The following is a 25,458-nucleotide window of genomic DNA, read 5'->3' on the forward strand; positions in this document are numbered from 1 at the left end:
TTATTTGCCATAATCTACAGACCAATATGGATCAACTCATTATTGGACAGTAAAAATACTTGTTAGTGGCAGCTCTGCAAATGCACTGAAAATCGAATGATAATACCGAATTATTATAATCATCAAGCCTGCAAACAGTGCGACAGAGAACGTGTTTGTTCTGCTCTATCCACTATAGAGTACAAGATCCAGCCGAGGCCTGTGAGGGACGGGGGGGAACAGCAGTGAGCGGAGCCCCCTGAAATGGCCACAGTGCTGGGACGCTCGAGAGGCAGCGCACATAGCAGCAGGCAACCGGTGGGACTGGAAGTCTAATTAAAAACACAGCGCCTTTCCCACAGCTGTGGTCCGGCCCAAAATGGAATCGCACAGTGCGTTGAGAAGAGTGGGAGCGAGAGAAAGAGAGAGAAAGAGGGACGCAGACCGGGAGGTTTAGAACTACCAGGACACGGACTGCGTGTTATAATCTCCTGTCATACCTCACAGCAGAAGAGTCTGCTGAACTTTCAAAACTCTATCCACACACACACACACACACACACCCACACAAGGACAGAAGCTCGGACGCCCGCAGATTCCAGTTCAGGTAGATGCAACGAAAAGAAGTGCACAGCTTGTGGATCTTACCATGAGGGGCCTTTGAATCCTCTCGGTTCTCTCCATACCTCGTTTGCCACGCTTGCCACACCACGGCAAACCAAGCTGGCAGCGCCGGAGTCCACAGACAGAGTTACGTGTGTGTGTGTGTGTGTGTGTGATGTGTGGGTGTGTGTGTGTAAGAGAGAGAGAGAGAGAGAGAGAGAGAGAGAGAGAGAGAGAGAGAGAGAGAGAGAGAGAGATACTGGCAACTAGTGTGAGTGTCTGCCGGTTAGTCTGACAAGTGCATAAGTGTACATGTGTGTATGTAAGTGTGTGTGTGTGTGTGTGTGAGTGTGTGTGGTGTGTATGATAGAGAGAGGAAGACAGGAAAGAGTGCTGTATGTGTCAAACTAGGAGAGCACTCGCTTAACCTCCAACCCCTTCATGCATGCACACACACACACACACACACACGCACACACGCACACACACGCTCACACACACACGCCCACCCCGTCCACCTACTGCCCCCACCCACCCACCTCCACTACCCAGAGGAACGTGAACCTTGTGTAGGGGAAGGGGAGCTGGAGCTGGCCTGGGGTCGGGTTGCAGGACTTGTGCTACATTTGCAAACTGGGGAAATATATTTAGCCCTGGCCGCTCAGAAGCAGGGACGTGAACACACCAAGACCCAGAAGGAGGCTTGGTATGCAGCCGTCAGCCATTTGATGTCCCCGTTGACGTGAGAGGGGGGCTGGGGGGCAGTGCCCAGGGAAACCCCCCTCCCCTTCTCTCTCTCTCTCTCTCTCTCTCTCTCTCTCTCTCTCTCTCTCTCTCTCTCTCTCTCTCTCTCTCTCTCCATCTCTTTTATTCATTCCTCTCGGCCTCTGTCCTGATGTCATTCTTCTCGACCTGTCTCTCCGTCTCTTTACTCCCTTTTGATATCAGGGTGTTTGACGAGGTATTAATATGGATATGGTTCGGTGAAACACCAGTGAACTGAGGACATGAAGCTCTCGAAGCAACTGTCGCTCAACTACCTTGAAGTATCCGCTGAATAGTTGCTGCTCAAAACCCATTTATAAACCCACTACATGTTGAACACCACCCAAAATGTGTTTTCTTGTATATCACTATGGGCACCAGTAGGCTAAATAGTGTTGGATAATGTTAAAAATCAGAAAGGAGGTGGACAGGCTGATAGGTGTGGTTAAAGTGGTGGTGGTGGTGGTGGTGCAAGGGGGAGGGGGGGGTCTCATTTGTCCACTAGAGGGCGACCTCTGACGCAATGACGGGGGGTTCTCCATGGCTACAGCCCCCCGACCACCCCCTCCTCTTGTGTTGGTGGCTGATGACGAGGAGGCCAGCTGGGAGAGGTGAAAAAAAAAAAGAGGAGCCACTAGTGCAGCCAGACAGCAGCAGCAACTGGTCTTCATATGTCAGGAGTGACAGGAAGATGGCTGCTGTGTCTCTCTTTCCCACACGAGCCAGGATGTGATCATCACTATGCAGCCATGACAAAACAGTTTCTATAATGCCCCCCCCGCCCAACATGGTTTTCAATTTATTAAAAAAGGTGTAACCATATCACGCTTTGAAAATTAGGGCAGCGTGAGATGGGGAGACGCCCAAATCGTTAAAGCACGTGCCACGTTTTCCCCAGGAAATATGGTGGTGATCAGTCACTGGTGAACATATTACATTATTACATTTAGCGGCCGACTGAAAAAGCTGCTGCAGAGTCTAATTAACGGCAGCCGAGCATAAGCTGCTGTTTGTTCTTGTCAGCAGCGTGAATATATGGTTGATTACAGAGAAATGGAAGTTGTATTGATGTTTTGTGTTTTACATTAAGCTCTTTTCCCCGTTCTTCCATGTTGTACTGGCGATGTGCCGAAGGGCAAATCACATCACATCTCGCAACATGAACTCGGGTGTCAATAGCCACTTTCTGCAATTTGAAGGAACTTGGAAATGGAAGTGGAACGGACCATTAGTTTCGGTCTCAGAGCGAATCCACGAATGTGACGCAGCTGCCATGTGTTCCTCTGATTTGATGTGACATTATTATGCTATTATAATGTTGCATGTGAGTGTGTGTTTTTCTGGCTGGAAATGAGATAATGATTCCAATATGGAAAATATTAATTTAGATGTGAAAATGTTTTTATTCAGTGACAACACAACATCGCTGGAATAACAGCAGACATGTTGCATATTCCACAGAGCAGCCACGGCAGCAAACAGTCTCAGGCTGTTTTCACACACCTGAAGACAGAGTGTGTTTTTGTTGAACTCGGCACACACACACACACAGACACACACACACATGGACACTGAACAAACATCTAGGCGGCACCACCTCCCTCCCAACACACACACATACACACACACACACACAAACCCATCTAAACATCATCCCCTCCGTCTCTTCATCCCACTGTGTCTGCACACAGAGGGAGACTCAGTGGCCCGGTTGCCATGGAAACCAGGCCCAGTGTACCAGCCAGCTCTACCGTTGGCTGATTGTGGCTCTCGTGTATTTGTGTGTGTGTGTGGTGAGTGACTGAGCACTTGCGTAGGTGTGTGTGAGACTGTAAAGCCTATACAGGGCTCTGCTTTGAGTTCCTCAAGGAGAGGCTAAAATAGGCTGTATGTACAAAAACCTATAGCGCGCCTGTGTCCTTCTTTTTCTTTAATTAAAACCAGTTATTATGATTTGTATCTTTACAAGGATTCAGGAATAACTTCCGTGTGTAAAAACACAAATAGACACTTCATACGTTCAGCGGTTGAATCGCTAAATTAATTTCTGGATTATGAGCGGCATTTCGACTGTTTGAAATCCCTGCTCGTTCCACTGTCAGTCTAATGAGTGTAATGCTGAGCAATACTGAGAGGAATGGGAGGATATTTATCTCAGGATGTGTTAAATCATCCTTTCTTTGGTTAATGAGTTCCTCAAAGAGTGCGTGTGATTATGAACCCTGCCTAACCTGCAGTCCCCAGTGCACGTGCTCCTTCAGCAGCCCCGAGTCCAAGAAGGATGAGGTGGACGGACGGGTGGTGTGTGCAGGCACGATGCAGCTATAACCTTTAGAAACCACAGGAGAGTTCAGCTCCCTGTGTTCACCAACACTGATAGGATTTCTTCTCTCTTTTTTTTTTCGAAAGCAACGCCAGCGCTGGACAGGTAAATGTCATTCAGCACGGGGCAAATCATTTCCTCTCACAAATGAAGAGGTCAGACGGGAAAAAAGGGGGGACTCATTTAGCCGTGACACAGTGTGGCTTTTATGAAATGTCATGTCCAGACGAGGACTGCTCAGCGGGTCCAGGGCGCGAGGCCTTAAACCCTCCTGAAGTCCCTGAGGAGAGGAGACGTCCCTGTCCGAGGACCAGAGCCTTCTTGACCCGTCCCACAGGAGAAAATGAGTCTCAGCCGCTGGAGCACCGACGTGTTTAACTAGCTCTGTCCCAATCAATGCCTTCACATCTGCAGAGCAGGGTGGGGTCGGGGTCAGAGGGGAGGAGTGAGAGGGGGTGAGTCTAACACCTGGGGACTGATAATCAGTATCTGAGCCCTGAAGGAATCTCTACCTGTGTCTCTCAGCTCCACCACTGTGATAATAATGCTGTGCACAGCTGTAGTCACCAGGGTTTACCGCTGATGTTATCAAAGCCATTTCAATGTGTCAGATACAGAGCAGTCTGTGGGCTGCTGGGACACACATAGGTGTAGAGAGGGAGAGCCAGCGTTTTTAAAGGAAGGAAAATAGAAGGTTTTTCATAGCGTAAAAACTGAGAATAAAACTGGAACATGAAGAAAAATTGAGGTGAAAACTGACGTAAAGATATAACTTATAGAAAATAATTGAAAATAAGACGCCTTCAATGAAGTATGATCAATTTTCCACTAATCACAGGAACAAGAAGGTTTTCTTTTTCAGGGATTATTTTCATTCCTGTTTGCATTATATCTCATATCCGTATAAAAGTCTTATATATATATATATAAATACATATATACACACACATACATACGCATCTATTTGACCACTTCCCATACTATTGTGGGATAGGGCCATTTTCAACATTTTCATTCAATTCTCAAAGAACAATTGGTGGATGTGGATGGACATGTTAAGGGGACTGATATTTATGATATCTAGTGAATTTAAATGTGGGTTTTGTAAGGGCACTGTCGGGCCTCGGCAGAGGTATGCACTTTACTGAGTGCCATTCTAAGGCAGTGTGGTCATGCCACAAATATTTCATGTATCTCTGGCTGTCTTTGCCAGAGATTCCTGCAGGAGATTTGACTTTTAAACATAGACATAATGCAAAATAGAAGACAAACTCCAGACTAAACCTCCAGGAATTAAAGGGTTTCAAGGTTCAAGAATCCAATTATTCCATTCAGGTTATTTCCTAGTTTTGTCCAATTAACTTCTAAAGACGATTTCTTAATTTGTGTAAATTGTGAAAGTTGGATATGCAATAAAAAAGTAAAATACAATAATCTTAAGTCTGGGAGGAGATGAAACTAATTTAAAGGATTCACATTTTAATAAGGAGCCAGTGAACTCTCAGCATTAAATGTGCTCACTTTGACTCCATTAAACTTTCACATGACTCTTCATTAAATAAGTTGAGAGGAAAGTGGAGGCTGAGCTCTCAGAGGAAAGGATTAAGAGTGACACGTTACCTGTCGGACAAAGCTGTTGGAGGTGGTGTCGGAGGAGGTGCTTCCGTCCGAACGCTTGAATCGGCCCTTCCTCTTGGCGTACTTTCCCTGAAACCGGAGGGGGGATGGAGGATGGAGAGAAGAGAACACAAAGAAAGTTTAATGGTGCTGATCCATTATAACTGATCTTGACATATTTATTTGAAAACCCCATTTCCAGAGAACAGGATGACCACAAACAATTGGCGTAGCATTTGTTAAAAGCCTCTGAACATGATCAGGCGGTTAGATGGAGGCAGAGATAAAGCAGCACGAGTCCCAGACCGTACAGGAAGTCGACCAGAGAAGATTCGTCTGTAGCGTGTCCGTGAACAGGCTTCATTACTTGTCATTTTTTATGTTCTGATGCAAACTGGGACCTTGTAATCGGATTGGCAGGCCCCTGGCAAACGGCCTATCCGGGTTGGGCAGAGGCCACACATTGCATTATGTTCCCACTCTGCCCACATCGCCATGGTTACACAATGCCGACTAATCACATTTGTTGGCAATCAGAGGATTGGCTGTGTTGTTCGAGAAGAGAACAGCTGGTTGGGAAAACGCAGCAGCACAGAATAATGCTTAGGAAGACAAACACAGCAGGTTAATGTACAGAACATGTCACCACATATCCAAAGCACGTTTAATACTTCTACTACCCACGAGACACCTGTGTACTCCTGCTGTCTCATGAGGAAGGGGGTATAGCTCAGTGGTAGAGCATTTGACTGCAGATCAAGAGGTCTCCGGTTCAAATCCGGATGCCCCCTGGTTTCCTGTTGCATAACCTGGTTTAATAGCAGGAAGGAAGGTGGTTTTGGTTTTTCATCTTTAACCCTGTTAACTCCACATTGCCTGATCAATGTTGGACCGGCACTGAATTAAAAAAAATACCTCTTTTTTTATGGCTAGAACCGGTTCATTATTTATCCATAAAACAGAGGAAAGTAAGAAAATACCCATCACAGCTTCCCAGAGTGCAAAGTGACATCTTTAGTCACCAGTACAAAACACAAAGATATTTAATTTACCGAGATAAAATCCAGAATAGAAGAGCATAAACATGGAAAGGGTGGCACATTTATGAACCTTTTTTTCCCATGAATGACTTAAATAGATATTCAGTAAGTACATTATAATTAGAAGAACATTATGTACAAGTGGTTTTTTTTTGGGGGGGGGGGGTTGTCATGCATTCTGCAAAACATGCTGTGATTTAAATTGAGATACGTATAGATACTGAGACGTCTCATTAACTAACTCAACAACACACTAAACATGTATTTTCCCAACTGGATTACAGGCTATAAACGTATCGTTTTACTGAACAGTATCCCTCTGATCGCTGAGAAACAGTTACTTTCATCAGCAACTGTTCACACATACAGGATTATAACAAACCAACCAGCTTTGAATCCTTCGCTCTGCACACAAACATCCAATAAACACTGAATAAAACCTGTCAACTGCTTCAAAGCTTAATGTCTGAATATCTGTTCCTGGGTCAGCAGGCGAGATCCAGAGACAAGGAAACTACCTGCCAACAGTGATCCCTCCTGGACTCAGTGATCACTGTCACATCCTGTGCAACAGTTCAGACTGTGGCCCTCAGAGCGATGACGCTGCCTTTAAACAAACATGACCTGTAACACCAGCACCAACTGGTGCGAACACAGAGAAAAACAACCACACTGCAGCTGGGAGGTTCAACTGATGAAAAGAAAAACAAATCTGCTGCACGCTACTTCCAAAAAACAGAGCTCGCGGATTCAATCAAATTTATTTTTAAATTCCTGGAGAGCAAAAATAATGTGTCCTCTCAGCTTTTTGTGTGACGCTCAAATTAACGCTGCTGGACCGAACCGCTGATTTGAGGTACTTCATATCACGCTGATGTATGTGCAGTATGTTCAAGTTCTTGTCTGTCTCATAAGATTGGTTTTAATTTGTAATTTGATCCAATAATAACTTGGTGAAATATCAAAATTGACAGCTGACTCATGATTGGTTGAGCACGTGCTTGGGCCTGAGCTCGATACCACGGCTCCATCCTCTGATCGCTACTGCGCAGCCTCGGCTCCAAATGGCATGATCGCTGGCAAGATGGCAGCGTTCGATATTCGCAATATTTTTGGGGAAGAAGTCGAGACACTTTATCTTGTCCATCGTTAATAATGATCTATGGGTAACATCTTAGATAACATATACCACGAAATACCAATCTGACAGTGACGGTGGATCACTACCTTGTTCTTTCAAACCGAGACAAAGTTTGTGAACGCTCTGGAATAAAATATTTTTTTGTTGTTGTTCTTAAAAGGTGATCTGATCTGGATCTATTTAAAAAATATAGACAATATGCTTTAGTTAATTCCACACAAACGATGAAAAGCATTGGAGGGATGATGTTTACCCTGTGTACAATGTGTTTACCCCAAACAGGTTAAGTTAATGCTTTTTCTATGATGTAACAATGACGTTTCATTAAAAATTACACATGATTGGATAATCTTAATAAGCTGTAGTTTGTCTCTCTAATGTTATTTGTCAAATGCATAACTACAAAATATGACATATCATCATGAATTATATCTATAATAATAATCTTTAGTTTTTCAATGAGTCCTGTCAATGAGTGAATATCTTATTATTTTGAAATCACTTAGTCACCCTCTCCAGCTTTACGCAAATCAGCAATTCCTGCCCGTACGTTCTGGGCCCTGTTATTCCGCGAGGCATGTTTCACATCAGCAGGTATGTCTTGTGAATAGCAAATCTCAAATTAGCTCTAACCCACATCTCCAATCTGATTCATGGATGTTTGCCAACTCCTGCATCCAATTAGGTTGTGTTATTAGCCTTGAGGTTCTTACGTTTCAAACCTACACTGTGATTGAAAGATGATTTCTAAATTGACAAGAACATTGCAGTGATTTGTGTTTTATTAGTATAATTAAGATATCTTACAAGTTAGTTCATAATTTCCTCTTTGTGTTACTATTCGTTCTTTGCAGCTCAACAGGGAAACTTTAAATGATATACGTCTGATTGTACAAACTCAGGCAGCTAAAGCCTCAGATCACAAAGAACTAAACACTGTTTACCAGGAGGACCAATTGCAGCAACCAAGAACTCTTTTAACAATAATATGAGCACCTGCTTGTTGTTCACTTAAATGACAGCACTCCGAAGTATCCTCGGGCAAGGTGCTGAGCCCCAAATTGTCCCAGTGTGCTTTGAGTGGTTGATCAATGACAGTTTACTATAAACTGTCACTATCCTAGCACTAACAAATATCAAGTTCATCTGAAAAGGGAAAACAAAGCTGAACACACCCCAATTATCAAGATATCATCCACCAACGTGTAGAGTGAAGGGCGTTATTTTTGCTTTAAGCAGTTATCTTACTGATCGCCTCTGCTTGTGATTTAGATGATCTGCCCAATCCAGCTGGAGATGTTTCTCCGCCACCAAGAAATCTCACAGATTAAGTTCCTAAATTAAATCTTGGAATAGAGATAAAGCCTTGACTATTAAAACGAGTTCCTGGTGATGGAAATATATTAATATATTTTCTTTTAGGAGTTGATGGTGACAGTTTACACAAAATGTAAAAAAATGTAACATGACGTTTGAGTGTGGTGCTGGTGTGTGTGTGTGTGTGTGTGGGTGCTGGTAGAGGTGTGTGCGTGTGTGTGTGTGTGTGTTTAGGGGGGTCTCTCTCTACGATCATAGCCATGATGGGGCGAGTTCCTCTCAGCAAAGGGCAGGGAAATGCCAGAGGAAGGATGATGGGGTGGCTTCCTCCCGGTAAACATCCTCCCAGATTAACAGTATAATTAAAGATGTAGTTGTGAAGGGGCAGGGGGGGTTAAACTGGAGGGAACGTGAGTGTGTGTGTGTGTATGTGAGTGTGTGTGTGTGAGTGTGTGTGTGTGTGTGTGTGGAGGGAGGTTGATGGCGAGGTGCACGATATCACGACCGCCAGAGTACACTTCACTTCAGGCGTAATGTTCTAATGCCTTAGAGATCCACTATGATCTGCAACCTGATGCCGATGATCAGCAGACACAATCTTTCGTCGTCGTCCCCCCACCCCCAGGCCCTGAATTCTCAGTTAATTTCTTCTTCTGTGGTGCGGCCCCGGGCACACTGGGTAGAGAACTCGAACCATCTCCTTCAGGATATTAGAAATGTGGTTTTCCTGCTCATCTCTCCACAGCAAGAGTTACAAATGCGCATATAGCAGCGTGACCCACTGAAGGTCTGCATGAACTTTATATCTAATTGATCAAAGATGACACACACACACACACACACACATGCACAAACACACACACACACACACTGAAAAACAGACACACACCAATTCCCGCTGCCTGGCACTAGGAAGGGGGTCCATCTGTTTCTCGGCCTTGAAGCAGATAAAGATCTGATTCCTAAAAACACCCAGGATGAGGTGAGGTGGCTGGAGCAGGATGAAGACGATGGGACATCCAGAGTGGAGGCAAAGGAATAGGGGAGCGCTGGGGGTGGAGGACAGAGGGAGGGAGAGAGCTGGGAGGTGTGGGAGTAAAAGATGAGAGAGAGAGGGACTTGGCATGGCTGGAAGCACTGGTTATCTGTGGTGCTATGTTGTGTGAATTTTTTCTTCTCCAGAGAGACAATGACTGAGCTCAGCGTGGGTGTGTTTGTTCTAGATATTCTCATCATGTTTCTTCAGTTTTTTTTTTTCTTCATTCTGACTAAACATGCCCACGACACCGTGTCACATCCTAAAAAGCTGCAGTTTATTTGTGGCTGTGAAAACACTGACACCATGAAAATAAGAAGTGAAGGGACGTCACTGGATAGGATATCAACTCACCAAGTTCAATTCGTAAGAACCAAATTACGGAATGAGATAAAAAGATTCCAGTCATCACCCAAAACACAATTCAACTACTTTATAATTTTATGTTTTCTCTCAAATCCAGCTCTTCTCCACAACACCTATTTGGTTTATGAGAGAACCAGCGTTACATCATATCCTCACATATGGTTACACACATGCTCACTTACTGTAACCAACACATTTACCCTGCCACACAGAAGGAAATGATGTGTGAAATAACAGATCTGAATCTAAATGATGTCAAACGGCATCACAGCATCCATTCATTGCTTCCTAATAAAAAAAAGAATCCTACATCACAAGCAATTCAGGCTTAAATCAGTGCAAAGGAAAAAGCGTTGGACTCTCGTTGGGAGGAACAACCTGTTAATCCCCAGAAGTGAAATGGTTGCTGTCAGAATAAATGTGAGCGCAGAGCAGACTTTGTGCCCCCCCCCCCCCCCCCCCCCCCCCCCCCCCGTGTCTCCTCCTCTCACCTGTGTGTGTGGTTGATGGTCGAACATGTCCATTTGGATCTCCTGGGTTGAGGTCGAAGGCGTCCTGGACATACTACTTTTCTGTACCATTGATTTAACTTTGTTTAAAAATATATTCTCAGCTTCCTGTGTTTATGAGGCTGTCGACAGACTCATCATCATCCTCTTCCTCTTCTTCCTCTGGTTTTCTCTCTGGTCGGAGGATGGTGGAGCCGCGGATGTGTCTGTGGGAGCTGATAGAAGAACAGCTGCCTCCCTCCAGCCTGTGGCTTTACACACAGGCGCACCGGCCACGAGCGCCGTCAAGTCTGCGGAATTGACGCAACTGCTGCTTTCAGAATAAACGTCAGTGAAAATGTGAAGCACAGAGGGCAGCATGTAGGAGGTGTTTCAATTACATCATGTCGAGGTGGTAATACATTCATTTTTCCTATTTTTACTTTTGTTCTTTCTTTAAATTAACATTTAAAAACACAGCTCACAGAGGATGTCTTTTTATTTTGAATAAAAAAAATCAATCAATCAAAGCAAAGCAAACACAAAAAACATGTCAGAAGGCAAGGAAACTAGAAAATATCTAATCTGATCTAATGTAATCTAATCATAGCAGACATAAATATTCAATCTATCTATCTATCTATCTATCTATCTATCTATCTATCTATCTATCTATCTATCTATCTATCTATCTATCTATCTATCTATCTATCTATCTATCTATCTATCTATTTATCTATCTAGTTAGTATAGTACAGTATAATATGTATAGTTGGGTTTATAGTAATGTATAATGTAGGATAGTACAAGATAGTATTGTTCAATACACAATATCATATCCTAGCAAAGCAGAGCATAGTATAGTATAGTACAGTATAGTATAGTATAGTATAGTATAGTATAGTATAGTATAGTATAGTATAGTACAGTATTATAGTATAGTTATAGTTTAGTAAAATATTTAGTAACTATGTAACAACAAAGGTCCAATGTGGAGATCACTATCCAATGAGAGATCTAAAGTGATCTTTATACCAAAGCACAAAGGTAAGTTAGGTTAAAATACATTTCCTCAACCGTCGATCAAACAGGACTTGCAGGTATCAGTGTTTTGCTTGTAAGTGTATTTTAATTGTTTATTTTTTTGTATTTTATCATAATTAAGAATTAAAAAATGAAATAGTTATTTAGCAAAACCAGACTCATGCATGCAAGTGTATGTTTTATGTTTCACGATAGTTATTCACATGTAACTGAAGAATTACAGAACTGAATTATTGCCTTGAAAATAACATCATGATATTTCTGTTTGATTTTGAAAGACCTACCATGTAATATAGGCCACATGACACTATGGCATCAAACATGACATTATAAAACAGGTAAAACATATTAGTGATATCACATTTAAAATTGATATTATGTTAATACAACCTATCATGCTTTTATTTTGAAGGCAGTATCCGGAAAATACCGGTATACTCATGTGGTTTCCTCACACTCCAGCTGAGAACCGTGTTCCACGCCCCGATGAACAGACCCCTCCCTTACTCATCGATTGATGGGGGGTAACATCTGAGTTTGGTAAGACACTGCCCCCCCCCCCCCCCCTTACACACACGCACACACACACACACACACACACACACACCCTGAGGACCCTGAGAGCAGGAGAGCTGCTGCTGCTGCTGTTATTGGTGGTTTTGGTGGTGGTGATTATGGTGCTCTAATGAGGGTGAGAATGGTTCAATTTCACAGTGAGTTTGCTGCAGCAGCAGGAAGTACCTGAAGAAGAGGAGGAGGTTCAAGCTGATCCGGCCTCAAGCAGAAACACCAAAGAGCTGCCAGCTGCTCGTAGCCTCCAGGTCCATCACTGACCCTATTATGTTCTGACACAGGGGAACGGGTGTGTCAAAGGCCCCAGAGCTTTAAGCGCCCCTGGCACATGCCAGAAATTACAGCTATATATGTTCAGTACATTCTTAAACATCCTAATTTACATTTAAAAATGGAAAAACAATGACACAAATACAAAAAAAACATGCATTCATTACAATAATAACTATTTACTTTATAATTATCATTGATGATATTATATAGATATTTTATCTAGTTTCACCACCTGACAATTATCAGTAGTGTCACCTGAAAACAAGAAATATGATGAATAATTACTTTTTTTAATTTCAAATTCAACAGTAGCTTTAGTCAACAGTTACTTTTAAAGTTTTTTTTAGAGGATAACAAATGATGGTTTACGTGAATATTCATAATGATGGAAGTCACACTGGAACTGGAACTCAGAGTCACAGAAAACACATCATATCCAATTGTTCATTTCAGCCTATATATATCCACACAAGTACAAATTTGGTTTATATAACCTCTCAGTGGCTGGGTAACATCATGACAATGTCACAGGATGCCAAATCTGATACAGCAGTCATGACTGGAAACAGACCTTGATGTTTGACTCAAAATATGTCTTGTTAAATTGTTCTGATTTGTACCAGTTATGGGGGACAGCTGTTAGCACTATTGCCTCAGAGCAGGAAGGTTAATGGTTCAGATTGTGATTTGACTGGGGCTTTGTTAGGTGGATTTAGCTTTATTTATCAGCCCTGTGTTACACTGGCAGCCTGTCCCCGTCTCCAGCACATCATCAGCTGGGATTTGGCTTCAGATGCACCAGTGACCCTCAAAGGATGTGGAGTACCACTTTGACTTTCAGCTGCTTGATGATGTTTTGATTTATATAAACATATCTCTATGAGTCACAATCAGCCGACAGATATAAAACGCTTGAAACCCTAAAAAATGTTTATCGTCATATAACGCAGAAAGGGCCTTTAAATTGTCAGGTTTATTCTCGGTTTAACAGTGACGAGAGCTAAATACTGAGGTCACACGGCACAGATGAGATCACATTGAGTGATTAAATAAGCCTGAACAAGCGGGAGCTGAGTCATCCACCTCCACTTCTCATAGAAATCACCCAGGGAGGTGAAGGGAAACCTGCGTGACGTGGACTGATTCGAGCTGATGGCATTGAAACACCCACAAGAGCCGCCCTCCGTGGCTGCCGCTCATACTTCCGCAGAGATTGGTGGGAGGACGCTTTGCTCGTTAAACTCTTCAGAATAAATTAACAAAAAAGAGACAAAGAAGCAGAGAATCAGAAGAATGGTTTACTTTTCAAAAGGATGCCAGCTGTGTCTGTTCGACTCTCCTGCAGAGACAGCTTCCCTGCAGAGTTTCAGGTTGCTCTCCTCTGGATCACTTGTTTTCCTGCTCTGTGGTGGCGCACAGAGGAAACTGTGTGGACTCTGGAGTCAACGGCAGCTCTCTTCAGGTTTCTAGAAAAGCCTGGGCATTTGGTTGATACTCTTGTTCACATGCTGTGAATGTGTCATAGAGTCAAAGACAAATCTGCACAGTAATAATCAGAAGGGTTGACACTTATGATCATGCGGACAGATATATTAGGTTTACCATTGGGTTTGATAATTCTAAATCCCTGAATGGTGTCAATACCATAACAAGTATGTGTGTTTTTTTTTAATAGACATTTTTGGGCATTTGTTAATTGAGACCGGAACAAGTTTCCCTAGTGGACATTAAAATTTACCTTGCCTTACCTTTAAATAAACGCATTCATTGTGACTAAATTTGTGGGGGTTTGTATTAGATTCCCTGATTGTTATCAAACCGCAGACGTGTGAAACATCATTCTAATACAGTTTATAGGAAATTACTCCCCCAAAAAAAAGGCATCATTGTCCAGACACATCGTGATAAACAGTAAAGAGTCCAACTTGTTTAGGATTTAAACCTTGTTCTCCTCTCACTGGAAGACACATTCTTTCACAAAGAAGAAAGCAGTGTCTTTTTCCTCACCCGATGCTTTGGGTTATACTTTGCCTGGTGATAATGATTTTGTCTGGTAATCTGGGTTATCTGAGGTGAAGGAGCCACACAAACTGCTCCTCATGCACCATCGCTGTGTGCAGCGTTGCCACGGAGACGGGCTGCTGCCAGAGAGTCGGTTGCAGCCTTAATAAGTAGTCGGTCAGTTGGCAACGTACCAGTTGGCTATTTTTACAAATGTCTTTGTAAGTGGCCTCTCAGTAAAGCACTCACTGCTGTCAGTTATTGTTTTCAGTGGAGGCCACTCAAAAGCCTGACCGGGAAGCTGTCTAATATCTTAATTACTTTTCAATATTCATTATCCCTCGGTTTCTCCTGTAGACGCACATCTTTAAGTTAACTTCAGGTTAAGTTTCATAGTGCATCACTTTAGAGTTCAGATCGTATCAAGATACTTTGGGTTTGTAAAATATTTTTCCCCCTGTTAAAAACACAGTTGGTGGAGTTCTATAATAATAATAGTACCCAGGGTCCCTGTTTTTTATATGCTTCAATGGGCATTATATATGAAAACATACACAAAATGTAACATCTATGATTCTGAAGAAAGTCTGGCAGAATTTATATAGTTTGGTTTTGTTGTTTTAATTTCCAATCAAAAATACATAAATTCAATATTTTGAAAGCCACTCAAACATCGTACTTTATGTTCCTGGTGCGGTTTTTGGTCTCAACACCGCCTCCACGTGGTAAAACGGCAGAAAGCACAACGTCGCCCATAATGCATTGGGAAAACGTTGGTTCGTACCATCATTGTACGGAGGGGGTTTAAGGATTTTAAGTTTCAAAGTAAAATCCGGATTGCGTTTGTCTTTATCGACTATATACACGTGTGAGTTTCAAATAAAGTAAAATACTTACACTGATGATTGTTCAACATGGTAACAATCTATTTGCTAAGACGAGGCTGGTCACTGCTGAATAATGGAGCCTCCTCTGTAATGGTAGCTCCCGGCTCTTCTCTCCAGCCTTCCTTTTCCTACTGAAGTAGCAGCCATGAGGTAGGACCGCAGCCCAGCGCCTGATAAAACTCTAAGTTTTAGCTTTTAAAAACACACATGTTAACCTCACACCACCTTAATAACAACGGCGACTTCCTCGTTTATCGACACACAAAGTTTAAACCTCTTTGAAACATTAAAATATCCTATTTTCACGTGTCTCATTGTGACACGATGTAGCCGACGCGGGGGCCATGTTGTAAACCCGGCTGCCTGTTAGCTTCGTGCTAGCTGTGCGGCTAAGGGCCACTCGGCTCTCTGGTCCTGTGTAATAACACTGTTATTACACAGGATTTAATGAACCACGTCAAATCCTGTCCACCACGTTGAGGTGGAAGCTGTACGTTTACATGTGTGATGTGTGTCCCTCAGCATGCTCAGGCTCCAGAAGAGGCTGGCCTCCAGCGTCCTGCGCTGCGGGAAGAAGAAGGTCTGGCTGGATCCTAACGAGACCAACGAGATCGCCAACGCCAACTCCCGTAAGTGAAGCAGCAAGTCGTCTTTCAGTCCGAATATCAGCTTTGACTTTGACAGTGAAATCACAGTCTGCAGCGACCGGCTCCTTCTTTGTAAAGTCTGTCAGGCTCCAGCACAGTCACATAAACGTGTGATAACCTGCTGCATCGACACTATTCCACAGTTGCTAAGGATAGTGGAAAGTTCTGTGTGGACTTACTGGTTGTCTTTGAGGTAAACTCATTGAAGTACAGCACCATTACAGTAGGCTGATGCCTATCATTTTCACATAGCAGCTTAACAGTGTCACATATGGTCTGATATTTGACCTCATGGAAATTGTCCTCCTCCTGTTGAAGTGTGTAAAATCAAGCCAGAGCTTAGATCACAGAATCTACAGGTTAATGAATATAGTCCCCGGTGAATAAAAAAATATAGTCAATGGCTGAATAACTTTTTAAATACCTAAGATGTCATTCAGTCTTAAATATTTTCTCTTGCTTGATTTTATGATCAATTTTCATTAATCTAAGTGCCCACTTGTGTATAACAAGGAATCAGTGATGAAGTTCGTTAGAAATACATTTTCTCCCTATATTGTCCCTGCCACTCTGGTTCATTCTACAGTTTGATGGAATAATTGACTTGTTGAACCCTGCAGAAACACGATGATTGAGGCTTAATAAAGGTTAAATGACACAATCCAAATTTAGCAACTGATCATCATCTCTTGATCTTTGAAGCTCTTAAAACACAAGCTGTTTTTCAGATGTGACCTGTGGGTCAAATCTGATGAATTGGCTACAGTTTACCTCTCTTGGATCATAACTGTTCGGTTGATAGAAGGAATACAATGTTATTATTGTGGTGTTATCCAGTGTATCCCTGTAGCTCACCTGTTTCTTTCTGTGTTCAGGTCAGCAGATCCGTAAACTGGTGAAGGATGGTCTTATCATTCGCAAGCCAGTGACGGTCCACTCTAGGGCCCGCTGCCGCAAGAACACACTTGCACGCCGCAAGGGAAGACACACCGGTGTCGGTGAGTTGAAACTGTCCCTGAGCTGATGTTTGTACTTAATGTTTATCGTATTTTTAACAGAACATGTTTTCAGATTGCCAAATTACAGGTCAAATGAAAAAGGAAACCATTAACAAATTTTAAGCTATTCCACTGAATGGATACATTTATTAATCTGTCTGAGACTCTGAGTGAGACAGTATTCACTGATATAGTGACCAGTAGTATGGAGTAATTGATGATGGCGATAAATGTGTTCGGTAAAGTTGACTAATCTACTTAATTTCTTTTCTCAGGTAAGAGAAAGGGTACTGCCAATGCCCGTATGCCAGAGAAGTTGTCCTGGATGCGCCGCATGAGGATCCTGCGTCGTCTTCTCCGTCGCTACAGGGAGTCCAAGAAGATTGACAGGCACATGTACGTTCATGACTTCCTGTTGTTGCTCCTTTTGTTGGTTGTGTCAATCTGCTGCATATTAAGATGAGGTTATTTCAGGGAAGCTGAAAACTTCTTGAATTGCTTTTTAAAATTAAACATGCATGTTTATTATTTTGAATTTCTGGTGAAATGTTGGGGAGCACGAACTTAGATTCTCTTAGCAACTTTTTTTATACTGCATTTATTCCCATTTGTGGCAATAGCCTCATTTCACATTAACAAAATCTGAAGGTGTTTGCAAATGTTTAACTGAATTCAAATACACATCTCACAACACTGGTGTCGTAGATTCATAAATAGTAACAGTCCTCTGCTATTACTTAGTGTGATCTGAATTTTTGTTGATGCCCTTTCCCCGCTCTGCTCTCCCTCAGGTACCACAGCCTCTACCTGAGGGCCAAGGGTAACGTGTTCAAGAATAAGCGTATCCTCATGGAGCACATTCACAAGCTGAAGGCAGACAAGGCCCGCAAGAAGCTCCTGTCGTAAGTCAACACCCAAACTCCATTTCCTGTTTCCAGAACTTAAATAATAAACTGTATTAGACGGCTTCATGCACTTTCATGGGCAATCTCATTATGCTCTAAACTAAGTTATATGTGGATGTGTGGCTCCACACTGTAAAACGCCTTTGCACATCACCAATATGTCAGCACTGTTTTTTGTGCACCAGATTATTTTTCAGATTTATTATTGCAAACTGTTTCCATTTTGAACATGTGTTGAATTGTCTAAACTTAAAGTTGCATTAGAACGATGACTTCACTCTTCAGTATTTGTAATCAGCTGTTGTCTTCTCCCTGCCTCTCCTACAGCGACCAGGCCGAGGCTCGTCGTTCCAAGACCAGGGAGGCCCGCAAGCGCCGAGAGGAGCGTCTCCTGGCCAAGAAGGAAGAGATCATCAAGAACTTGTCCTTGGAGGAAGAGGCCAAGAAGTAATCTGGCTCTGTCCGCCCTGCCTGACTCTACCAACAGTCAAGTTGTGACAATAAAAGTGTACATAAAGACACTGTTGGTCTCCTGTGCTTTGTTGTTTCATAATGAAAATATGTAATTAGCATGAAATTATTGTGGAGGGGAAAAGCAAACAGCTCTGGCCTTCAACAGACATTTTTTTAGATATTTTTTTTCCTTGGCCTCAAGTAATTGAATTGCTTCTGCATTTGGCTGTGTAGGGGGGGTTCCAAATATCCATGAGCAGTAATTGTTTTCTTTCAATAGTTAAGTTGGAACACAATTTATCAGTTGGATGGTCCATGGATGTGGGAGAGATTGTAAAATATGGAATATAATGTGAATCTTTTGGCCCTTAATGACCAAATTACTTCAAGACCACCACTGGTAAAATGAGAATGAAGACGATCAGACTGGCCATTTGTTTGCATTATATATATCCCAATCACTCAATGCTAGCTACTTTTAGAAGGGTTTGAAAAAGTCTAAAATACTATTTCAGAAATTTGACCTAACAGACATACTGTGTAAATATGTTGTCTGGTTCTCATTTAAAACATTTTGTTGCCATCCAGTGGTCACAGCTGGAACTGAACATTTAACGGTCTGATATGAATAGCTGCAGACATCGTGTCTATTTTAGTTGTGTGTAAATTGGAAAGTACTTCTGAGAATATGTGTGAAGTGCTTTGAGGTCACATTGAAAAATGTTGGGACCACATGATCAATCTAAAGAGAAGATGATATAATCATTTGTCCCACTAGTGTCACATTTGCCATGTACCTCTGCCATGGCCCAACAGTCTCTCTAAATTCAACCTAGCTTCACCATATTACACACATTTATAGATATAAGTCCTCTAAATATGCCGGATTGATCTGGCGGATGAACCGCAACAAATGTGTATAGGCTTGCCTGAGAAACCACGTTCCTTCAGCAAGTTTCATGGAAATATGTTCACTTATATTGTGTGGTCCTTGCAAACTTACAGGAATGAAAACATAACATCTTTGGATTTGTAGTGTAGTACCAGTGTTTGTTGTTCGCACTGAATGTACATTCTGATGGCAGCAGGAAGGTATGGCCTGTGATACCTTTTCTTCAGATAACTATTACATGGATACATAGACTGAAAATATATGTTGATTCTATGGCCTGTAGATGTGCCTGTATATTTTGCCATTATAATAGAGGTGCTATGTACATTTCTGTATATGTAGTCCACCCTGCGCTCTAATTTAATGGTTAAAGCATATGCCATGAAGCTGTTGTATTTGCAGAATTCTTTCGGGACTGATGATCTGAGATAAGACACTTGTTGAATCAGGTGGCTCAGTCTGTCACTGAAGAAGTTGTGTGATTGCTGGTGTCCTACAGGGGGCAGTACTGGTTCTTTACATGATTCTCATCTCCTACCACCTCCACAGGGTCAGGGGGCATCCCAACTGTGGTGATCCCACATTTCACTCTTATTAGCCCCTCTGAGTGTCAAAGTTCCCCCTGTTTCCAGCTGCTGTTGGCATCATACAGTTTGCCACAGATTAAAATTTGACCTGTTGATTTAACTTATATTACACACTCACAAATGTGATCATCGCCACTCAGGCTATTAGAAATTGATTTGTAATACTTTGGAACGGGAGGTCCCTTGTGTGCGTTACAGCCACAGCAGGAAGTGTAAATTATGCATGTGGCCCTCTAAGTGGTTGTGTGTGTGTGTGTGTGTGTGTGTGTGTGTGTGTGTGTGTGTGTTTGTGGCTCACAGTGTGCCCAGTGCGGCCCGCGGGTCCGAGCACGAGGCTGAGTCCTGGTGTTTACCCCTAGTGTTTTGGTTGTGTGAGTGTTTTGAGAAACATTCAGATAAGGCACTGGACCTCATGCTAAGCAGCTCTGGAATGCAGGAGGATCAGCTGTTCCTCAACCACATGACCCTATTACTGCCACCCTCCGGCCTGCCTGTCCCATCACACCCCCCAGTTCTCAGCCAACGCAAGTGGGACAGGACGTGACGGCAATTTCAAGGGCTGGCAGCTGGAGAAAGGCCAGAAAAGTACGGTTCCATTAGGTGGAGTCCCAGGGCTCATATTTAGAAAATGCAGGTAAAATGTCCACAACTGCCTCATGTGTTAAAAGATTTAAAGTTGACCCATATTAGGTTACATAGCCTTAATTTAATACATTATGTGATGTACTGTACTTCTTGTGTGTACACAAATGCTAAATGGTTTGTATTTATATAGAGCTTTTCTAGTCTTAATGACCACTCACAGCGCTGTACAGTACAGTTTCCCATCCACACATTCACACACACATACTGGGGCCATTCAGGGTTAAGCATCTTGCCGAAGGACACTTTAGCATGCAGATGGGGAAGACTGGGATTGAACTGCCGACCTTCTGGTTGGAGGATGACCGCTCTCCCTCTCAGCCACAGTTGACACAAGGTGAAAGTAGTGTAGCCTATGTGTGGTCAGAGGTTGTAGGCAGTAATTATATGCAGAAATTAAACAATAAGGCTGCAAACACACAAATTAAATAGTAAAATGTTTTGATTAATCAATGAATCATTCAGTCTAGAAAACATCAGAAAATGTAATTCATTTTTAGCTATTGAGTCTGAATGACAGTCCTGTACCAAATTTGTTGGACTTTGTAATTTACATTGACAATAAACAGCAAATACTAACATTTGATGGATCAGCTTGTTGATGAAATTAGTTGATGATTGATGTTCTGCAGATAATAATCTAATCAATCAATCAGCTCAATCTTTTCTGTTACAGGTGAAAGTGGCAGGTTTACACTTTGTATTTTATCTCGACATCAATCTATGGAGTGTTATACGGCAGAAAAAGTGTTACGATATGTACGGATCTTAATGTGGCACATTGGTGTCATTGATTTAGTTATAAGTGTGAGTTCTGATGTTATTGTCGAATACTTTGTCTTCTACTATGAAAAATAAAACCTAGTATGTTGTTTTCCCTTGTGTAGAGAGAGAGAGAGTAAAATTGCAGTTGTTTACATTCTTGATGCTGTTGTTATTTAGGAAAAATTACAAAATGGCAAGTGTTAGACACCACAATACTTACACCTCTGTAGTCGTCTGTGTCCAGACCTTGACCCGTTTTCAGTCACCTTTCATTGTCTCATTAATGGATGATTACACTTCTTATTGTTCATAGACACTCACGCTCATACTGAAAGAGAGCAAAGAAATGTTTTGCATATCATTTCCTGACCCTGGTGGTTCATACATTGAATCAGAAGGTGCCTCTAAGTTTCATGCTTTCTATGACAGGACTTGTCATTTGGTCGCTGTGGTTTCTGCCTGTAATCAACCGTGTACGTGCAACACGCCTGAGTCAGTCTGCACAAGGCAACAAGTGTTTATCCAAAAACAATGTTCATATTCGTCCCCTGTAAGGCAGCACACCGGTCCATTCTTGGTTTGCAACTCAGAAACATATCTTGATGCCTGACAGGAAGCTCATTGCTCTTTCAGCGGCCCTACCCTTGTTCAGAGATGTAGACGACAAACGCTGGTTCGGTTCACATCCTGCCTCTCATGTTTTCACCTCACGCATAGTCCTGCGACCTGCGTCAGAGCCGAGGCAGAGCAACAGCAGAGGCCTCCTCGCTGCGGCAGGAGCAGCTCGCGTGAACAAGGTGGAAGAGGGGGAGGACAGACTTATAAGGGTCTGTCTGGGTGACAATGGAACCTTTGTCCTCCTGTCTGACTTGTGATTATGTCACATGGGCTCTCCGGGGGAAGTACTGTGTTTCCCCTGCAGCGACTCACCCACCCCAGTATGCTGCCACCCTGCAGCATGCAGCGTTCACACTTCCTGTCGAGACAAACCTACGTTTACCCTGGACTGTGAGCGTGTTTGTCAACCGCCAGCTATGCAAATACAGAAATTAAAACAATTTTGTCACAAACACTTATTTGGGAGTGTCCAACTTTGCGGGAACATGCTGAAACGATTAAATCACGTACCATTGCAGAATATATGATTTGTCGATTTAGTCTTCTCGACGCTCATAACAAATAAAAAAGTCAACCACTAATTACACAATCGTTCATCCATCTCAACACGTTTGTCAGTTCTGAGAAAGGGAGAGATGCTGAGAGCTTGCTGAGGACTCCACGCTGAGAAAACCTCTGTGGTACAAGATAAGGAATGTGATTGTGAAAAATCACTGCCTTGCTTCTGATGTGGTTAAATAGCTTAAGATGGCATTGTCTGTAATAAGCTAATGACAGACTGTTGCAGCAGGACGCTCTGTAATGAAGAGGGAAATCCAGATGAGAGCTCCGGACATCGGCCGCTACAAGCAAGGTGTTTTCTGCTTTACCTCGTCCACAGAACACTCCAATTATACTGGGGCAGTGGCTGCTTTATTTTCTTGCCCACAGCCTTGTTATTATAGCGGAGCTGGAGAAAGTCATTCCCCCCCCCTCCACATTTTCCCCCACATTCCTGCTCGTGTCCCATGATGCATGAGAGGTTGTACATATGTGTGTTTTCCTCCCCGGAGCCTCGCTCTCAGCGGGAAGCTTGTTATCGCTCCTCAGATCAGGATACATTCAGAAAACGCTGGTGTGGTGACCAACGGGGAATTGTCTTCTGTTTCCCAAGACTTCATGGCCTCGTGAGGACGTGTGCTCGGACTGAACGGTTGCGTTGGACTCAAATATTTATAGTCCCGCTTGAGGTCACGATGTGTGCAAAATCCAGATGGCAGAGACATTTAGGACATTGGTTCTGCATGCTGTCACGTGTTCGACTCGTGCCATCACAAACATATACCTCACATTCCCAATAAGCCAAGCTGCTCTCAGGAGTCACCGGATCTGCTCTTCAGCGCCACCAAGGAGGTTCTCACCCCGGTCTGTTTGTTTGTTTGTAAGCAGGATTACGCCACAACTACTGAGTGGATTTCCACACAACTAGGTGGATGAATGAGGTGTGCATCAGGGAAGGACCCATTCAGTTGTGTTGCAGATCTGGGTCAGGCGGCAGATCCTGGATTGTTTCTCCCAAATGTAATATTGGGCGTTTTCCAACATTTCTACCGAGAATAATTCATGGATATATAGATGAAAACAATCAGGCCTGTTTAGGGGACTGATATTGAGTGAATTTGAGGGGACTGTTAGACCTGTTGTTTAGAGTGCCATAGTTGGTAAAGGAGCCATTCCATAAATGTAAGCAGGTTAAAAGCAGGTGAAGAGCAGCTTTTGCTCTCATCGATAACATAGTTTTCATTGAAGCCATTAGACTTTATCAGTTGAATAACCTTCTCCACCGAACACCCCCTGTTTACTCTCTGGTCACAGCAAAGCCGCCTCAAACAAGCCAAACAAGTTTTTCACCAAAAACACTGAGCTCTGCCAAATTGAAACTTTCCCAGGGCTCCTTGTGTTTTGGATCTTGTGTTTGAGCGTCAGGTGGCGGCGTTGCTATGGCACAGCTCAGCTTACTCAGCATGCCGTTACTCGGCACGAGTACTTTATTGCGAGGAGCTCAGCGTGGCGTTTTCCACTCAAAACGAAAATCAGGAGGGATACATGCAGGAGGACCGGGTGTGGTCATCTTTTTGCGGGTGTTAATTGCCAAATTCATCCCATATGCTCAGCATATTTCACATAATTCTCCTTTAGCTCAACGTCCAAGTCTTAATTATCCTTCCACCACACGGCTTGCGACACAACACAGAGCACTTGAGGCCAAACAGCCGATGAGTTATGACTCCTCTGGGCACCGGTTCCCCAAACTCTTTGTGCTCTTTTGTCCCCGGCTCTCTCCGGCCTCCACCGACTTTCTGCTCCTCTCGTTTCCACCTATAGTTTTTTACTCGGTTCCCCTGTTGACTCAGCCGGCCGTGCTGCCATGTTAGGAACAAGCGCCCATCTTAGCTGAGTGTGGGCTCCCCTGACCCCCCCTCCTCCCACGCTCAGTTTATGAGTGGATACAGCTGTAAAAATTTGAATAAAAGAAGTGTGTGTTTAAGTTTTGAGCATTAATACTGTGATTGGAAAGGAGGCCTCAGCCTCTCCTCTGTTCTTCCCCTATCTGATTATCACTATCACACACACAGACACACACACACAGAGACAGACACACACACAGACAGACAGACACACACACACACACACACACACAGACACGAGATAAACTGTGGGCTAATTCAGTACTGGGCACTCATGTTACTGCCTGCTTTCTGTGCAAAGGGGAGAGGGGCTTAAGAGGGTGTGGGCGGGGGACAGCTGGGGGAGGGAAGGGAAAGCAGAGAGGCATGGCTGAGGCTCCGAGGGGGGGGGGGCGGAGAGCAGAGAAGGAGCTCTACAGCGGAAAGTAGGAGTGTGGAGTTGGTCTGTATGTGTGTGTGTATGTGTGTGTGTGTTCCTGTGCGCATGGGAAAAAGTAGTAAAAAAAGAGGGGAGGACCGAGGAGACATGGCAGGAATTGAAGTAGGATGTGGAGCCACGCAAGATCGGTTTCATCTGGACAGGAACAGGAAGAGAGGGCAGACAAAGTAGAGGAGCACAGAGGACTTGCCAGAACAAGGGGGGGGAGAGAAAAAAAGAAAGAGAAGACAATCTGATAACTGTGGAGGCGTGCTCTCTCTCACCATAGGAGGGGAGAGCACTGAGTCAAACCAGACAGGCAGGCAGGAAGGGTGAGGAAGGAGGGCGGGGGAGGGAGGGAGGGAGAGAGAGGAGGAGTGAGGTATAAAGAGAATATCAGAGAGCAAGCGAGAGAGGCAAAAGATTAACACTCTGAAGAGAGAGAGGGAGAGAGAGAGAGAAATAGGGACAGAGACAGACAGACAGCCGAGGAGGTCGGGGGAGTAAATGTGAAAGCAGAGGGAGGGTGAGAGAAAGAGAGAGAGAGACAGACAGAGAGAGAGCAGACAGCGGTTGATCGTGAGCTTGTAGGTGAACTGGGACAGCGGGTGAGGGGGGCTCGTGGGGGGGGAG

At 43.4% G+C, this 25,458-nt stretch overlaps 2 protein-coding genes and 1 non-coding gene across 4 annotated transcripts in view; 2 read left to right on the forward strand and 1 right to left on the reverse strand.

Annotated features, from left to right (window-relative positions):
• cacnb1 (calcium channel, voltage-dependent, beta 1 subunit) overlaps nucleotides 1-10,768 on the reverse strand; it is a 31,584-nt gene extending 20,816 nt beyond the window's left edge. For both annotated transcript variants that reach the window (XM_061089721.1, XM_061089720.1), the window contains exons 1-2: nucleotides 10,679-10,768; nucleotides 5,291-5,377 (exon numbers count right to left, since the gene is read on the reverse strand). In XM_061089721.1, coding sequence (XP_060945704.1) covers nucleotides 5,291-5,377; nucleotides 10,679-10,768 — 177 coding nt within the window. The remainder of the gene's footprint in view (nucleotides 1-5,290; nucleotides 5,378-10,678) is intronic.
• trnac-gca (transfer RNA cysteine (anticodon GCA)) lies at nucleotides 6,007-6,078 on the forward strand. The gene has a single exon. It is a non-coding gene; the product is annotated as a tRNA-Cys (tRNA).
• Nucleotides 10,769-15,576: 4,808 nt separating the features above from the next.
• On the forward strand, nucleotides 15,577-18,524 carry rpl19 (ribosomal protein L19). Its single transcript, XM_061089722.1, has 6 exons — nucleotides 15,577-15,603; nucleotides 15,976-16,082; nucleotides 16,976-17,098; nucleotides 17,374-17,494; nucleotides 17,890-18,000; nucleotides 18,331-18,524. The coding sequence occupies exons 1-6, from the start codon at nucleotides 15,599-15,601 to the stop codon at nucleotides 18,452-18,454; spliced, it is 591 nt and encodes a 196-aa protein (XP_060945705.1). The 5' UTR covers nucleotides 15,577-15,598; the 3' UTR covers nucleotides 18,455-18,524.
• The last annotated feature ends 6,934 nt before the right edge of the window (nucleotides 18,525-25,458 follow it).

Source organism: Limanda limanda, chromosome 17 (assembly GCF_963576545.1).
Source record: "Limanda limanda chromosome 17, fLimLim1.1, whole genome shotgun sequence".
Classification (NCBI taxonomy): Eukaryota; Metazoa; Chordata; class Actinopteri; order Pleuronectiformes; family Pleuronectidae; genus Limanda; species Limanda limanda.

What these genes read in the sequence shown, in the direction of transcription:
- rpl19 (XM_061089722.1), top strand. An exon ending in GATCGCCAACGCCAACTCCC is followed by an intron (nt 16,083 to 16,975) that starts GTAAGTGAAGCA and finishes TTCTGTGTTCAG; the next exon opens with GTCAGCAGATCCGTAAACTG. An exon ending in GCCCGCAAGAAGCTCCTGTC is followed by an intron (nt 18,001 to 18,330) that starts GTAAGTCAACAC and finishes CCTCTCCTACAG; the next exon opens with CGACCAGGCCGAGGCTCGTC.